A 19,019-nucleotide genomic window follows, 5' to 3' on the forward strand; every position below is an offset into this window, starting at 1 on the left:
TTGTGTAAATGCGAGCTGCTATTTGGAGAAGCAATGTGCTGTTGAGGAAAGAGTTCTAAATTTAGAATCAAAAGACCTGGCCCTGTCATTTACTACCCACATGATTTTTGGGAAGTCACCTCTCTGGGCCTCCATAGTTTCCTCATCTCTTCTGTTATCTCAGCCCAGGTTTAGTTTGAAGGGGAAAGGAACAAGCATTTATTAAATGCCTATGAATGTGCCAGGCCCTGGCTAAGTGCTTCACAAATATTATCTCGTGTTACTTATTTATTTATTATATAGTTTTATGTATTAGCATTTTAGTGCATTTCCTTAGGAAGCCAACAAACATCTGTGCAAAATAATTCAGGCATTGCCCCTTATTTACATGTTAGCTGGGCTTGTCTAGCTATGTTTAGAGGTAAAAGGTGGTTGTTGGTTTTTTTAATGTGGGTTTTTTTTTTTTTTTTTAGTTTTGATAACACGTTACTTGAAAACGATAGAAGGAGCAGCTAGGCGGCTCAGTGAACAGAGAGCTAGGCCTGGGGAGGGAGGTCCTGAGACATTTCCTAGCTGAGTGACCCTGGGCAAGTCCCTTAACCCTCATTGCCTAGCTTTTGCCACGATTCAGTTTTAGAAGTGAGTGAATCTAAAGCAGTAGGTAAGGTTTAAATAAATAAATATTTATAAATTATATTATTTTTAAATTATATATCATATTTATGTATATTTAGAGATTAATTATTGTAAATAATACATTATGTATATATTATGTTAATGATGATAAATTATATAAATAACAATAATATTGTATGTTTAAATATATCATTTATTATATTAATGATATGTTATATAAATGACAAATAATAATATTATATATTATTTATTATGTTTAAGTAGTATCCGTATATTTAAATATATTATTTATTATATTTAAATAGTATTATACTTAATTATGTTATTTATTATATTTAAATAATGTTATATTTAAATATTATATATACTATGTATATAATATAATACATATTTTATATATAGATCTATGTAGAAGCTACCTCACTGGCAAACTGCTAAGAGATCAACAGATCACATGTGGATCAGGGAACTCTCTTGCTAGTTGCCCACAGAGGAAGGAGAGAAAGGACAGCTCTGGCTCCGGCCTTCTCCCTGATCCTCAGAGATGGTGTTAGTCCATGCCTAAGGGAAAGGCAGATGCATTTATTAAGTGCCTACAGTATGCCAGGTACTGTGCTAAGTGCTTCACAAAAATGATCTCATTTGATAAATAAAAAGTATCTCCTGCTCCTCTGAGAAGATGAGGATAAGGACCAGAGAGGTGACCCCAACACACACTGGATAAGCTACCATTGACAGAGGTCTCTCCAATCTTGAGAAACAATATGGTGGAGCGGAGTGAAGAGTCAGAGGATCTTGGTTTGAATCCCACCTCGGCTATTATTAATGTGTGACCTCAGACAAATGCCTTAATCCCCTGGGCCTCAGTTCCCTCCTCGGTAAAATGAGGGGATTGGATGCTAAGGTTTAAATCTTAGGCTTAAATCCATTCCAGGTCTAAATCTGAGATCCCTTGCTCCCACCTTTTAGGGCAGTTGGCCAGGAGACATGTAAAAATAGATAAGATTAAGGGCAGCTGGCTGGCTCAGTAGATTGAAAGAGGCCTAGAGATGGGGGGTCCTGGGTTAAAATTTGGTCTCAGAGCTTCCTAGCTGTGTGACCCTGGGCAAGTCACTTAATCCCCATTGCCTAGCCTTTACTGCTCTGCTTTGGAATTGATACTTAGTATTGATTCCAAACTGGAAGGTAAGGGTTTCAAAAAAAAATTAAAAATAAATAAATGATTCTATTCTTGTCCTCAAGGAACTTCTGATCTAAATAATAGGAGGCTTAGATGGCCTCTGAGGCCCCTTCCAACTCTAAGTCTATACTCTTTTTTCTTTCTCTAGCTCATTTTATTTTAAAATTTTTTTTAAAATTTAAATTTTAAAAATATTTTTTCCATGTTTCCATATTTCATTTTCTTTCCCTCCCCTCTCCTAGATCCAATAAGCACTTCCACTGGGTTATACAAATGTTATCACTTATACCTATTTCCACATTATTCATTTTTGAAATAGAGTGATCTTTCAAAATCAAAACCCCAAATCTTATAACCATATAAACAACTGATAAATCATTTATTTTTCTTCTGTGTTTCTGCTCCCATAGCCCTTTCTCTTGATGTGGACAGCATTCTTTCTCATAAATCCCTTGGGACTGCTTGTATTAGCAAAGCCCATTACATTGGATTGTTCCACAATGTTTCAACTAAGTCTATACTCTTAATGTTGAATTTAGAGCAAAGAAGTTGGGAGTCCTGGATCCTAAGCTTGTATGCCAGCTCTCCAAATTACAACCTATATGACCTTTTTTGACCTTGTATGGCGGGTGAGTGATTTTACCCCTTATGGGCCTGAGTTTATTTTTAAACTGAAGGAGTTGGACTAGATGACCTCTAAGTTCCTTTTCAGACCCAGATCTATGATCTCATGATATGGTTCATAAATCTTAGAAAGGGACTTTGGGGTACCGCCCTGAAGGGAAAACATCAATTTAAAATGGGAATAATGGAAGATAAGCTGTGATCATGGAAACCGCAATAGCATGAGGAAATATGTCCTTTGTGACTGATAAGGAACATTGAAAAAAAGAGTTCTACGGAGTACCTCTTGATCAGTGTGGTTCCGGTAATGTCCAGAGGAAGGGGTGCCATAATTCTGAACAACCAACACTATCCTTTTAGACAGAAATAGCCTAATGAGCCTGGGTTCCTCTATCAGAGATACCCATCCTTCATTTGACCAAGTTCGCTTCTTCCAAGGACTTATCCACCAAGAGGACCCTGGGCAAATGGCTATGACTAGTGCTCATATCCTTGTAAATCAACCAATTGGTATTTCAGTTTACCAAACAGTATCTTATGAGTCTAGCAAACAGAATTCACTAACTGGAGCCTGTAAGAATGAAATTTGGGAGATGCCATCTTTAAGTATATATATATGTATTTTCTATGGACACGTGGAAATTATCAAACTACATTTCCCGTGGTCCAACGGGTTTCTGGCTCCGGTTCTTTGGCGTGGGGACGCCTACGTCTCCACACAGAACAGTTTGAATCTCCTGGGTTAGGGGGAAGTGGCCTCTTGGCCAGCAGACTCAGGAAGAGTCGGGAGGTAACAATAATGGAACGGGCGGCAGTTTTAAATTCTTACAAGCGTGTGGTCTAATGATTTTATATATCAGCATGGCTTTAATTAAATTACTAATTTATATATTTATCTCAGTCATAATTATTTTTTATCCTTATAAGCCTCATCAGTCTTGGGTGAACTGATAAAACTGAACTGCTATAACTCACATTCTGGTTCTGCAAATATGATGGCTTGGACCTTGGGCTGACCCCAACCCGAGGCAGTGGACCTTGAAACCAGCTGTGAGCCTGGCTTTCTCTCTTGAATACTCTCTTCTGATTGGCAAACTCTCACCAGAGAAGCAGTATATTATAGTAGATATAGTGTAGGATCTGGAACCAGGAAGTTTCATTCTTTTTTTATTTATGTCTGACTCTTTAGGATTCCATTTTGGATTTTCTTGGCAAAATACTAAAGTGGTTTTCCATTTCCTCCTTCTCCAGCTTGTTTTACAGATGAAGAAACTGAGGTAAACAAGGTTAAGTGACTTGCCCAGGGTCACATAAATATCTTAGGTCAAATTTGAACTCAGATCCTCCTGACACTAGGCTCAGTGCTCTATTCACTGTGCTGTGCCACCTACTACCCTCAGAGCCAGGAAGACCTGAATTCATTAGACACTAATTGTATGAGCTGAGACAAGTCACTTAACCTCTGCTTGCTGTATAAATGGAGATTTTGAACCCTTGGACTTCATCTCCCAGAAGTCCCTTAGTATTTCCCAAAATTCCTTTTAATCTTTCTACCACATTGTGTGGTCATGTTTGTATAAGTTCTAAGGCTCTGCCTTTCTCTTCCTCTCTTCTTTTGTGAGTGGGCTGGGTGGTTTAGGTAGCCTTTTACTTTAGTTATTATTAATAAACTTTAAAAAAATATGATAGTTCTTGTATATTAATTTTAATCTTCACATTGCCTTAATTTCTTCATCTGTCAAATGGGGGAATAATAAGATCATGTACTACCCAGGACTGCCATAAGGATAAAATGAGATGGTGTTGGCAGAGTGCCTTATAAACCTTAAAGCATTGTATAAATATAATAAAGGTTAGCATTTAAATGGTACCTGCTGTGTGCCAGGCATTGTGATAAACATTTTGTAGAAATGTCTCATTAATTCTCACAACAACTCTGAGAGATAAGTGCTATTATTATACCCATTTTACAGATGTAAAAATTGTAGCAAAGGGGTTATATGACATTCGAAGTCATATACCTAGTAAGTAACTGAGGCTGGATTTAAGCTAGGTCTTCCTGATTCTAGACCTAGTGCTCTACCCACTATGCCACTTTGCTGCCTATGAGCTATTATTTTTGCAACAGGATCAAGTCTCTTTCTTCTTTAGCATTTTTCTTTGTTTCCTTGTTTCCTCCTTTCAGTCATTCTTGTCCAGCAGGGCAAGACTGGTCTACTTCAAGTGCCATTGTTACCATGTCACTCCCTCACTCAGTTTCTCCCCAAAAGTCTACCATTTTATGTCCAAGTGCCCCTCTAGTTGAGTTTTAGAGTTGTCTATAATCTGATATTCTTTTTTTTAAAACTCTCTTTAGGAGGACAGCTGGGTAGCTCAGGGTATGGAGAGCCAGGTCTAGGGGCAGGAGGTCCTGAGTTCAAATCTGACCTCAGATACTTCCTAGCTGTGTTGATTTTGGGCAAGTCAGTTAATCCCAATTGCCTAACCTTTACCACTCTTCTGCTTTCGAACCAATATACAATATTGATTCTAAGATAAAAGGTACAGGTTTTAAAAAAAAATCTCTTTAAAAATCTTATGTCTATACCTACAACTTTTAAAAATGTTGGCAAAGTAGGAGGGGGAAAAAACAAACAAACCAAATATACACACAAATACCATCAGACCCCCTGATTTTTCATGGCCTTTTCCTATCTTATCATGCCAAGGATTGTGCTCACATCCTGTAATGACACATTACCACTCGCATGCTCACCTCCCATGACCCATGAATGGATTAAGTGGGGTGGAAAAATAAAATCAAATGGGGAAGTTTCTTTCCAAAAAAATGGAAAAAAATCCCTGTGGCACTGACAAAATAGATGAATGAATAATAACTGTGCCCCTGGATGGAGACCTTCAGATAGACTCTGCCCCTCTTCAAGCCCATCCTAGTGCTTTAAGTGGGATGATTTCATTGGGATTTGGATTAATTTGGAAAAGTATTTTCAGGCAAATGCTATTAATAACAACTATTTTTCATAGTAATTTTTACTTTTCAAAATATTTCTCTCTTATCAGAATGTCTCATATTATCTTTATTTGGTCTTTTTTTTTTTAACTATTACCTTCTGTCTTAGAATTAATACTAAGCATCAGTTTTGAAACAGAAGAGAGGTAAGGTCTAAGCAATGGAGGTTAAGTGACTTACCCAGGGCCAGCTGGCTAGAAGGTATCTAAGGCCACATTTGAATCTAGGACCTCTTGTCTCTGAATCCACTGAGCCACCTACCTGACCCTTTATTTGGTCTTAAAACAGCTTCCTGAATACTTTGGTTAGGTGTTCTTATTCTATTTTCATAAATGAAGAAGACAACACTGAGAGAGATTGCACAGCAAATCCCTGATGGAAGCCCCAAATAGAAAGGACAATTGTTTGGGGACTCTTGCTCCAGTATTTTCCCCCTACCTCACTTTGAAGACTTCTTATTGGTATTTTGGGGTCTATAGGAGAAAAAAAATTCCTAATATGGCCAGGTCAAATCTCAAACTCAGATAGGAAAGAGGCTCCAAACAGTAAGTATAAGAAGGCCTTTCCTTATTATTTACAATGCTAATCTTCCATTCATTGGCTCCAATCAAGATCTAGCAGTGAATGTTTCTTTCCTTTAACTGAGAAGCTTAGAAATCACTTCCCCAATGTAGACTCTAAACCAGGGGTCGGCAACGTATGGCTCTCGAGCCATATCAGGCTCTTTTGAGGGCCAGATATGGCTCTTTCTGCAGGAGCCATAAAGTCAACCCGGCCCAGTAACTAACAGTTTACGCATGACATTGTGCGTCACGTGATACGTCACGTGATCCCTTCAGTACCTTCTAAGATAGAAGCTCCCTCACTGATATTGCCGCCAGAGACGAATCCTGGTCTTTAGTTTGGCTTGGTAGGTGTGCTGTGTGTTCCTCCTTCTGCCCTCCTTTTACTCTTTCCACACCTGTTACTGACATCTTGGGGTTCTGTATAGTGATTGATCACTTTTGTCTACATTCTCTACCCCTCTGCCTCTGATTTACATGGCTTTATCTCAGTGCATTCATGGGGTCTGCACTCCCTATTTGTGGGATTGTTATTGTTTTTAACTTTTCTACCTGCTCTTAAAGGGAAACTATAGTCAGATCGCATTTCTCCCCAGTAGTTGTTTCATTTGATACAGAATGATTGAGTAGGCAGCACTGATAAACACCTGTACCAGGAAATGTGTGTGATGTGTCCTGGCCAGTTTTCCATGAAAAGGTACCCTCCTCCCCCACTACTTACTAATGCCTGCACACAAGTCATGTTATTTTTCTGTAATCTCCTGATCTCCTCCTTAATTTATGTGACCAAATGGCTTAACCAGCAGGCCGGCAGCTTTTTCTTCTCCTGTTGCCAGACTTGAGAGAGGGAGAGGAAAAAGTATTCTTCCCTGAATTTTTCTCTCTTTATTTCAGCAATTTTCTTAGTGTAAAGGAGTTTTATATGTATGTGTGCAGTTATATCAGTACTATAGTGCCCCATTAAGTCTTGTTTTTTGATTAATAATCAAAATAATTTTGATTAATAATCAGCAAAACCATGCAGCACCAGAAGTCACATTAATGTACTTTATTCATCATTGGTTAGCACATAATAACATTATTAAAAATAGTTCAGAGACTTATTGTACTTTAAAAAGTGTTGTCCTTACATAAAATGCACATATTTACTTGTATTCGGTGTTAAACATATTGTACGGCTCTCACGAAATTACATTTTAAAAAATGTGGCGTTTATGGCTCTCACGGCCAAAAAGGTTGCAGACCCCTGGTCTAAACAATCACTCTATTGCAAATATTAATAATATGGAAATAGGTCTTGATCAAAGATACATGTAAAACCCAGTGGAATTGTTCATTGGTTACAGGAGGGGGAGGGAAAGAACATGAATTGTGTAACCATGGAAAAATATCCTAAATTAATTAATTAATTAATTTTTTTAAAAAAAGAAAGAAATCACTTCCCCATCCTTGCTGTATAACTTTCTGTTTAAGAAATGCAAAAGCAAGCCTTCATTACCACCAAACTGGGTGGGGCCCAGGGATACTTGAGAAGCTAATGAAATCTGGCTGGAATCATCCCTGCTATTCTGAATTTCCTCATTTTGAAACCTTTAAAAAGTCCTCCTCAGGGGGCAGCTGGGTAGCTCAGTGGATTGAGAGCCAGGCCTAGAGACGGGAGGTCCTAGGTTCAAATCTGGACTCAGACACTTCCCAGCTGTGTGACCCTGGGCAAGTCACTTGACCCCCATTGCCTACCCTTACCACTCTTCCACCTATAAGTCAATGCACAGAAATTAAGGGTTTAAAATAAAAAAAAAAATTTTTTTTAAAAAGTCCTCCTCAAAATTTTTTTAAATAAAGAAGTCCCAAACCCTTCCCTTTCCATGGCTCCCTTCAATTTTTCTCTTCTTAGAGGCCCCAAAGGAGGTGTTTTACCTTTCGGAGGTCTCCGCCCTGACAATATTCCATAGCCAGCAGAGGAAGGTCATTGGGCGCCAGCTTCTGCATCCCTTCAGGGACATCCCGGGCAGCGACAACATTGGGATGGTTAAGTCTGAGAAGGAGAGAGCCAATGTATTATCTCTATACTGTCAATGCCTCATCATTCTGGTTATTAGATTGTAAGTTCCTTGAGGGCAGGAAGAGAATCTTACTTATTTTTTATATATCTCCCAGTAGAAAAAGGACCATGAGATCACAGATTGAGATCTGGAGTGAATTTTGTGGAGTTCAACCTAGTGAAACTCTCTCATTTTACAGATAGGAAATTGAACCTCAAAAACATTAAATATTCAAGGGCCAGGAAGTGGTAGCATTGGCATGTGAACTTCAGGTGCTCTGACTCTTTTCCTTAGCAGTAAGCCTTTTATATAAATTTCCTCTTCTCTTTCTCACCAAAGATTCAGGTAACAGAACTAATGCCTTGGAGCCAGAGGGCTTAGTTTCAAATAATATTACCTTCCTTATTTTGAAGATGAGGACACTGAAACTCTGGAAGTTGAAGTGAGATAATAATAACAGACACACATAGAACTTTACAAATATTATCTTATTTGATCTTCACAACAATCTTAAGAAGTAGGCAGGTGCTTTTAATATCCCAATTTTGACAGTGCTTACTTTCTGTGGAAGTGCCAGAGATTCACAGAAAGGAGGGGCAGGTAGGTGGTTTTGTGGAGAGAGCATCAGGCCTGGAATTGGAAGGACCCAGGTTCAAATCTAGCCTCAGACACTTCTAGCTGTGTGACCATGGACAAGTTACTTAATCCCATTTATCTAGCCCTTACCCTTCTGTCTTAGAGATATTAGGATAGAAAGAAAGGGTTTAAACAAATGATCAATGGTCCATATTTCCAGAGGGTCACTATTGACAATGCTGATCCCTTAAGGTGATTTCAATGAGCAACCATATAGTACTCAAGAGTTAATGCTTTCTCTCTCTCTCTCTCTCTCTCTCTCTCTCTCTCTCTATATATATATATATATCTGTATATATATATATATATATATATACACATCCCTCAAATACACATATATACATATATCTCTGTATATATACACAACCACAATATCTATGTTCATTGCGTGTATATTTACACACACACAGATATATATATATATAGATATAGATATAGATATAGATATGCAGACATATAAAGGCTTGCCATATTGAAGAAGAATCCATCTTGTTCTGAATATAACAGAATTCTTGATCCCCAGAGGGAAGGATTCAAACCAAGGAGGGTGGGAGGGTAGAAGGCAAATGTAGTTTTCTTCTCAATTTAAGAAAACTTTCCTGATGGTTGAAGCTGTCTAAAAGTTAAATGAGCTACCTTTGAGGCACTGAGTTCTCCATTTCTGAAGATATATACAAGCAGAGACTGGATGATCACTCATTAGTGACACTGTAGAGGGTTCTTGCCCACATCAGTTAGACTAGATGAGCTTAGAGTCCCTTTCAACATGGGGCTTCTAGCTATGGCCATTTTTTTGTCTTAGAATTGATACTAAGACACGAGGTAAGGGCTTAAAAAAGAAAAGAAAAGAACCAAAACACAGGGGAGATGAAGAATCTTGGAAGATCATAAAAGCATAATTTGGACGAATATTTTGAAGTATTTTTGGCAAAGGGGAGAGACGGACAACTTTGAGTCAGGAAGACTTGGGTTTTAGTCTTGTCTCTGACATATATTAGCTATGTGACCATGCAAAAGTCACTTAGTTAAAATAACTTTGGCTTAAATGTTCTAAATTATGAAACTGCAGTATTTGGAGAGTTACTAATCTGTACCATTGAAAGGAGTGTATGGAATACATATACCTATCTGTTCCCTTCCACTCTACCTGATCTCCCCCCCCTCCCCCATTAAATCACTGGTCCTTAAAATACTCTTTCTTTAGATGTCAGTTACTTCTTCTGATGTTCTCATTATCCCTAAACTTCTGAAAACTCCCCTTGATTGGGCAGAATCTCTGGCACCTCACCTTCTCATGATTTGTATTTCTAGACACCATCTCTCTCGATTCCGAAGACTCAGCTCCTGCCGACATTGTTTGATGGCGATCTGCTCTCCTGTTTCCTACAAGAACAGTTTGTCCCAAAAAGATAAGAGAGTAATGAATGGACAGTGAAGTATTTCCTGACCAAGAATGATCCCCTGTCCCTCTCTCACACACTTAGCTATGTCTTATGCAGTCTTCAAATCCCAGCTCCTCTGGGAAACTATTTCCCCACACTTCCAGCTCAAGTTTTTCTCTGCTTTCCTCCCAATTTCTATTGAGTTATAATCAATATCATAAAAAATAGATATCATGTAATTTAATGCCTAACTATTTTTTGCCACAGATATATTAGTCTTTACCAAGCCAGCTTCACTATTGACTTCCTGGGGTTTGTTATAAAGAAAGAGAAAAGGATCCTCTGGGTATAGAGATACCTAGTGAGGTGGAAGTATCTCTGTATTCTCCCTAGGTGCTGGTAATGGGGAACATCAACCCCAGTCACCCTTGCTAGATGGTATAATTTCCTCTTTCAATAACAGTTGCCCAGGAAGGACCCCGAATGGTCAGGTGGATGGGTAACCCTTTCAGGTCCCATCTAGGGTTGGATCAATTATTAATATTGGGCTCTAATTAGCCTTGGATCACGTTGTTCATCTGATTGCATTTGCTCCCTCCCCAAGGGTCGTGATATAATGACCACTCAGGAAGGTACTTATTAAATACTTTATCTATGATCTTAATTAGGGAAAGGATAATCAGGATACAGATTGAGGATTGGAAACCCTGTCAATATAATATCTATAATCTATAATCACTCAGGGATGAAAGCTATTGTCTTAGTAAAGCTGGAGCTATTGTTCTTCACAACTCCTCTGGTTCAGCTTGGCCACGGCCAAACCAGAGAAGTGACTGCCCTTTTTGCAGCTGTGTTGGCGATTTCCTCTCAGCTTTCTTATTATCAGTTTTGGTGATGTGTTAGCCTTCACAGCCTCAGGAAGTATTCAAATCCTACCACCCTCTTCTTCTCAGACCTCCCTTCCTCCCTTCACCACCCAGGGACCCAGAGACTTAAAGAGCTAGGAAGATTCAGAGACCTAAAGATCTAGGGTCCAAAGTCCAAAGTCAGAGACAGACCTTCCTGACCAAAGAATCTTAGAGCTGGAAGGGACCCCAGAGGCTATCTAATCCAATCACAAACCCCAAGAAATCAGCAGAGCATAATGTCTAAAGTGTTAAATCTAATGGCAGAATGACATGGGTTCAGATCCTACCTCTGATTTATTTTTAATTTTTTCTCATAATATTTACTATTGTGAGAAAATTATAGAGGGGATTAGGATAACAAGTGGTTAATTGTGGGAACTGCATGAACCACACTGACCCCATCTTGCATGACTCAATTCTGGAGGTAGTTTAGCTCCATTTCTATTCAATTATGGACCTATCTCAAATTCTGTCTTGTGAGAAAAGTTTATTCAATTGTGGGAATTGGGAGAAAACCATATTGTATAATTTGAATCTATCCCTGTGTGGCTAGGAAACTGGGCCACTATATCTACTATTTAGAGACCTTTAACGAAGGACCTAGGTTATGTTGACCAGAAACACTGTCAGATCTTAAGAGTGATGGAAGAAATTTTCTTATAATTGTTCATCACAGGCACTTTATATGTGTTATCTAAAAACTGGCATCATACTAATCAAACAGTTATTGTTTCATGTTCCTTTGATTATTTACAGGTACTTGGAGAGGAATGAAATACTTCTTTTCCCAAATTTAGGGAATTAGACCCCTTTTCAATTTGGAAAGTCTCTTATCTTCCATCCAATTAGAAATCAGATTACTTAATGTTGGGTTGTTTCCTTTAAATTAATTGGTCTTAAAAAATAAATATGAAAAAAGGGGGCCTAGCTGTATCAGATCTTAAACTGTACTATATAGTGGTAATCATCAAAGCAATTTGGTAGTGGCTAAGAAACAGAATAGGCAAGGAAATCAACCCAAAGTAGTTAATGACCATAGTAACCTAGTGTTTGATAAACCCAAAGATCCAAGTTATGGAGGAAGAACTCACTATTTGACAAAAATTTCTGAGAAAACTGGAAAACAATATGGGAAAAATTAGGCATAATATCTCACACCATACACAAAGAAAAAGTCAAAACGGATACTTGATCCAGAAATAAAGGGGAATACCATACATAAAGGGGAACATGAAGAAGTCTGCCTGTCAGACTTGTGCAAAAAAGAAGAATTTATGACCAAACAAGACATAAGGAATATTGTGAAAAATCAAACAGGTACTTTTGATTACATTAAATTAAAAAGCTTCTGTACAAAAAAACCCCAAAGTAAACAAGATTAGAAGGGATGTTTATACTAAGTGTCTCTGACAAAGACCTCATTTCTCAAACATATAAAGAAAACTGAGCCAAATTTATAAGAATATAAAGCATTCCCCAGTTGATAAATGGTCATGGGTTATAAACAATCAAGTCTCAGATGAAGAAATTAAAGCTATGTATAACTCATATGAGGAAATGCTCCAAATCACTATCATTTAAAGGAATGCAAATTAAAACAACTCTGAGGGAGCAGCTGGGTAGCTCAGTGGAGTGAGAGTCAGGCCTAGAGACAGGAGGTCCTAGGTTCAAACCCGGCCTCAGCCACTTCCCAGCTGTGTGACCCTGGGCAAGTCACTTGACCCTCATTGCCCACCCTTACCAATCTTCCACCTATGAGACAATACACCGAAGTACAAGGGTTTAAAAAAAAATGAAAAAAAAAAAAAACAACTCTGAGATACCATCTCATACCTCTCAAAGATGCTAATATGACCAAAAAGGAAAAGGATAAATGTTGAAGGGGGTGTGAGGAAATTGGGACACTAATGCACTGTTGGTGGAACTGTGAATTGATAAAAACCATTCTGGAGTGGAACTTCACCCAAAGATGACACTATGCATATCCTTTGACCCAATAGTACCACTACTGGGTCTGTATCTCAATAATATCTAAGATAGGAAAAAAAGGGTCTACTTGTACAAAAATATTTTTAGCACCTCTTTTTGTAGTAGCAAAGAATTGGAAACTGAGGGGGTGTCCATCAAGTTGGGTATGGCTGAATAAGCTGTGGTATAAAGTTGTAATGGAAAACTATTACTCCATAAGAAATAATGAACAGGAGGGCAGCTGGGTAGCTCAGTGGATTGAGAGCCAGGCCTAGAGACAGGAGGTCCTAGGTTCAAATCTGGCCTCAGACACTTCCCAGCTGTGTGACCCTGGGCAAGTCACTTGACCCCCATTGCCTACCCTTACCACTCTTCCACCTATAAGTCAATACACAGAAGTTAAGGGTTTAAAATTAAAAAATAATAATTAAAAAAAGAGAAATAATGAACAGGATAAGTTCAGAAAAACCTGGGAAGACTTATATGAACTGATGCAAAGTGAAGTGAGCAGAACCAGGAGAACAGTGTATATAGATATAGCAATAGAAATACTGTATGATGATCAGTTGTGGAGCACTAAACTATTATCCTCAAAACAAGGATCCAAGATAAACCTAAGGGACACATGACAAACAAAAAACACTATCCAAAGTCAAAGAAGGAATTATTGGAAAGTGATTGCACATCAAAGCATTCCATCTTTTATTTTACTTCTTTTATGATTTTTTTAATTGTATGTATAATATGTGTCTTCAATCACTACATGGGGAATATGGAAATATGAAGCACTGGCATAACCCATATCAGACTATAGCACTTTGGGGAGGTGGGGAGGGAGGGAGAGAATCTAAATTGCAAAATGTCAGAAAACAATTGTCAAAAATTGTTTCTATATGTAATTGAAAAAAGTAAAGTTTAACTTTAAAAGATAAATTAATTGGTCTTATTTGTTTTTACTATATAAAATTCTGGCTCCCTTTGTATTCTGGATCCAGCTCTAAAATGAGGTCGGGAGGGTGGGGAGGGTTTGGCCCAGATATCTTAGGCATTTAGCACTGATACTAGACCAGTAATGACCTCTGCCAAGTCTTACCATGGAATGCATGTAAGAGGACTGTGTCCTCTTAATTGTTTTATTTGCACAGTCCAGACCTTTGATGAGATGACAAAGCTAGACATGTCATCATCAGTTCTGTGGACCTGAACTTCCTGGTCCTGCTCCATCACTTGGCTTTGGTGGCATAACTCATGAAAGGCTGCAAAGTTTTCTCTTAACTACCTCCTCACTTGTTTGGGGTTTCAATGCCATATTTGCCATTTTAATTCAAATTGATTACTAGACTTAGTGAAATCTCCCTATCAGCTTAGCCCACTAAAACTCAGAACTCCATTTTTTGTTCAGGCAAGCCACCAGGTTCAACCTCTCTGGTAGCAAGGATTACAGGCATACACTACCATCTGGGTCATTCATGTTTGTTTGATTTAAAAAAAATTTTTAACTCACCTTTTGTTTTAGAATCAATACTAAGTATCATTTCCAAGGCAAAATAGTTGTAAAGGTTAGGAAGTTGGGCTCAACTGACTTGCTCAGCCATACAGCTACAAAGTATCTGAGGCCCAATTGAAGCCAAGTCTTCCTGATTCCTGATGCTCTGTCCACTGTGCTATCTAAATGCCCTTCTCCTATTTATTCTTGAATTATGCATTTTAAAATTTTAATTATTAAAGTAATTTAATTTTGGATTTGTATGGTTCATTAGTACTTACTGCATTTAAAATAAAATTTAAAAATATGTGAAGCTACTGGACTAAATCAAATTTAGGCTTAGCCCATCATAATATTTAAATTTTAATTACAAACCATCAGTGATTCAGTTGGAAGTACCTATCCCAGTGCTCTGCTCTGGGACCATAGTGTACTAGCCCATTTCAACTTTCAATGATTTTAAATAGTGTTCTTCCCAGCTGTTTGACCCTGGACAAATCTCTTAACCCCCATTGCCTAGCCCTTACCACTCTTCTTCCTTGGAACCAATACACAGTATTGATTCTAAGGTGGAAGGGTTTAAAAAAATATATAGTACTTTAATGTCTCAGGTTGTGTGGTGTAGTGGGAAGAGTACAGGATTTAGAGGCAGAGTTTGAATCCAGGCACTTGCATTCAATAGTTGTATTACTTTGGCTTTAACACTTCTCTGGGCCTCAGTTTCCTCATCTGAAAAATGAGGAGGCTAGACTAGTTCTCTTCTAGCTCTAAGTATTATGGCCATATGTTGGAGATCAGCTTTGTCTTTGGGTCAAGGAAAAAGAAGACAGAACTTCTTCTAAGAGGCAACTTCCTCCTGATGATTCAGGATGAGTCCTTCCAATGAGGATGCTTTCATTGGAAGCCACATTCTAAGCTTTGGCCCTTAGTCAAGAAAACTCAGTCTCTTGTTACTGTGGCACCCACACAGGTGGCTGACGGCTAAGAGCACACCCAGAAAGCAGAACTAACTGAAGTGTCTGTAGTAGGCAAGTGTATTTTAGAGGAATCACCTAATAGTAATGTGCAGGACAGATTCCAAATCTACACACATCTCTCTACACCACAGACTATGCCCATATGCCTATGGTTAGGTCAAAACCAAAACACCCTTTGTGGCTATGGGGGAATACCATTAATGTGGGCTCTCAGAGTAGAGACAGAGCATTTCAACCTGGGCATGACTGATGGGTGGGAACACTTAGAGGGAAAGAATTCCCTCCCTACTTCCCTTCCTTTTTTCCTCTCTTCTTCCTTTCCTCTTCTCTCCCTGCCCCATCCCTCCTCCCTCCCTTCTTTCCTTCCCCCCCCCCCTTTTTTTTAAACCCTTAACTTCTGTGTATTGACTTATAGGTGGAAGAGTGGTAAGGGTAGGCAATGGGGGTCAAGTGACTTGCCCAGGGTCACACAGCTGGGAAGTGTCTGAGGCCGGATTTGAACCTAGGACCTCCCGTCTCTAGGCCTGGCTCTCAATCCACTGAGCTACCCAGCTGCCCCCTTTCCCCTTTTTTTTAAAGCAACTGACCTTGATGAGTACTGAGAAGGGACCTATAATGGAGGGTGGTGCAAGGGAATGAGCCCTGAACTCTGGGTAACAAGGTTGGATCCTAACACCATCATATATATAACCCATTTAGCTATTTGATTTTAGGCAAGAAATTCAAATCTCCTTTATTTGTAAAATGGCCATAATAAAACTTCACAGTACCTGAAAGATAGCATGACTTAACTGGATGGAGATTGGACCTCCAAATCAAAAAACCTATGTTATAGCAGTGTGACCCTGGGCAAGTCATGTTTTAATCCCCATGGCCTGGCTGTTACTATTCTTTTGCCTTGGAACCAATACACAGTATTGATTTTAAGATGGAAGGTAAGGGCTTAAAAAAAAAGACCTAGGCTGAAATCCCACCTTTTACACAAATGAGTTGTGAGAACCTGGTTAAGTTACTTCGTCCCTGTTCCAAGCAACATTCTAATTTGCAGGGCAGAGCAAGTGCAGATCTACACAGGTATAGGATATTTCCTTATTAGAAGCTCCCTAAACCAATAAGAACAAAGGTTTGGTTAAAAAAAATGTTTAAGGCTGAGGGACTTATGAGAAAGAAAACTAGCCACATCCAGAGGAAGAACTGTGGGAGGAGAAACACAGAGGAAAAACAACTGCTTGAACACGTGGGCTGATGAGGATATTATTGGGGATGTAGACACTAAATGATCACCCTATTGCAAATATCAATAATATGGAATTAGGTCCTGATCAATGATACATGTAAAACCCAGTGGAATTGTGCATCAGCTATGGGGGATTAGGGAGGTTTAGGGGAGAGGGAAAGAACATGAAACATGTAACTATGGGAAAATATTCAAAATAAAAATAAAAATATAATAAAAATGCTTATACTGTCTTTTTTTACAGGGTTATGATAAGGAAATGGAAATAGTATACCTGGAAGGTATTACAGAATTCTAAAATATAGGACCGTGTGACAGTCAGGGATGCTAAATTCTGTTGTTTTACTTACCTACCCTTTATAAGAATATTAATCATTTTCAACAATTCTGGTTAAATATTTTTTTTGCTTGTCTTTGTACACATTGTATCCCTAAAAGCGAATGTGAGTTTTTGAAGGCAGGGACTACAATGCCTTTCTCATAGTAGGCAGTTTTTTTGAATTTGAATTTAATATGATACAATGTAGGAAGAATTTGGCAACTCAGTCCAAGAGGAGGATTTGTATTTCATGCTAGACCATGGTGGGGAGAGGAGAATTACTCTCAGGGGATGATCATCCCTTTTAGACCTGAGTGAGCTTGAGATTTATTTATTTTTTTCTCCCAGTGGGTCCTGTCAGGTACAGGTCTGACTTGAACTCCTGTCTCTCTGCAGGGATGAGAGCTGCTCTCCTCAGCAATCTGACACCAAAGCTGTTTGCACCTAACTTCCAAACATCCAAGAGTCCATTTGTCCACTTGGAACTGAAAAGACCTGGTCTAATTTCACATTTGGAATTGCAAAACCCTGGGGCATGATTGTCCAGTGAAGAGCCATAGAAGCAAATAGTCAATAGTCATGTACCCATTGATTTCAGTTGAATTTCTAGAGAATGGTGAAGAACTTGCTGAACTTTTTGGTGTGGAAGATTGACCCCCAACGTAAGGAAATAGTTATTCTGTAGGATTTTGTCAGACAATTAGTTTGTATCTTATAATAACCTCTTATTAGAAGTTGGAATATAAGTTCCTTGAAGGCAGGAATTGTTTTCACTTTTTCTTTGTGGGCCCAGAATATATTAAGGGTTTAATAAATGCCTGTGGATTGACTGATTGGGCAGGCAACACATCCAAGGGTTCTCTAATGGCCAGCATAGGGAAGATCCGCAGACTCAGGAACCCACTCTCACCTATTCTGATCCAGGTTCTTTCTGTCTCCTTCTCTCTTCTCTCCAAATGGGCCCACCCTACCACCAGGACCCAAGAATAAGGGGAAACCTGAAACGTGGTGGGATGGGAATAGCTAGGGCTGATAGAACGCATTTCGCTAGAGCCACTTTTGAACTGAAGTGTGAGACATTCTAACCCCCCTGACCCCATGACTGTTTCTTCCCAGACTAGAGAGAAGTCCTACCTCATTGTGCCATCGGATGACGTTCCCAAATCCCCCAGTTCCAAGGCGTTCTTTCATCTCCCAGGGCCCACAAGTCTGCATTTGAAGAGAAGGGGGCCAGCTCATTCTGAAGAATTTATGGCTGTGGGAATTCAGAGGAGGAGGGTCAGAGGAAGAAAAACAAGGAACCCAGGGGGAGATGGAACTAGAAAGGATTCCTGCCTTGGGGTGTGGGTGAGAAGGGACAAGTGGGTTTTTGTTTTATTTTTTAAAGGAAATCATCCTTAACAAATTCTTTAACATCTCCCTCATCCCCCACCCCTGCCACTCTCGGGGATCCCTCAGTCACCAAAGGAATTCACCTAAGCTTCCATTCAAGGGCTCGCTCCCCGCCTCTTTACAGGAAACAATTAAAAAAGTCAGTTCTAAGCTCTTGGGAAATCACACAAGCCTTTATAAGGTCCCGGGAGCCTGCGGATGGATCCCTCTTCCCCTCCACTCCAAACCATCCACTTCAGATGGGTCAATGGGAGAACCTCCACCAGCTTGAGTGATTGATCTCTTTGGACTTTACAGAAATCTCCCAAGTTTTAACTCTTGCCAGTCAGAGGGCGGGAAAAGCAAACTTCCCAAACTCAGTAGAAATGTGTCCCCAAGCCTCCAGGCAGGGATGAAGGAGATCGATGATCTTTATGGAAGTCAGAGGGAGAAGGGACTAGAGGAAGGTCATGACTGGCTCCACCTTAAGCCACCTGTCCCAGCTCTGGGTCCCCAGGGATGAAACTCACCTGCCTGGTGGGTGGGGGAGGCGGGGAAGCGGCACTTGCCAGGGCAGGGGACAGGGATCCCCGGAGGGAGGTGGGGACCACCTGGAGGGACTTAGGTCGGTGAGTGCCCCGCTATCCACATCAGGGTTCAGGGACTTGGATTAGACAGCCAGCCTGCCAGCTCTAGACTTC

At 39.4% G+C, this 19,019-nt stretch overlaps 1 protein-coding gene across 1 annotated transcript in view; it reads right to left on the reverse strand.

Annotated features, from left to right (window-relative positions):
• Window positions 1–18,186, reverse strand: part of IKBKB (inhibitor of nuclear factor kappa B kinase subunit beta) — a 78,450-nt gene extending 60,264 nt beyond the window's left edge. Inside the window, exons 1-3 of the mRNA XM_044659532.1 lie at window positions 18,082–18,186; window positions 9,959–10,053; window positions 7,910–8,027 (exon numbers count right to left, since the gene is read on the reverse strand). Of these exons, the coding sequence (XP_044515467.1) occupies window positions 7,910–8,027; window positions 9,959–10,053; window positions 18,082–18,186 (318 nt within the window). The remainder of the gene's footprint in view (window positions 1–7,909; window positions 8,028–9,958; window positions 10,054–18,081) is intronic.
• Window positions 18,187–19,019: the final 833 nt, after the last annotated feature.

Source organism: Gracilinanus agilis, chromosome 2 (assembly GCF_016433145.1).
Source record: "Gracilinanus agilis isolate LMUSP501 chromosome 2, AgileGrace, whole genome shotgun sequence".
In the NCBI taxonomy this organism is placed as follows: Eukaryota; Metazoa; Chordata; class Mammalia; order Didelphimorphia; family Didelphidae; genus Gracilinanus; species Gracilinanus agilis.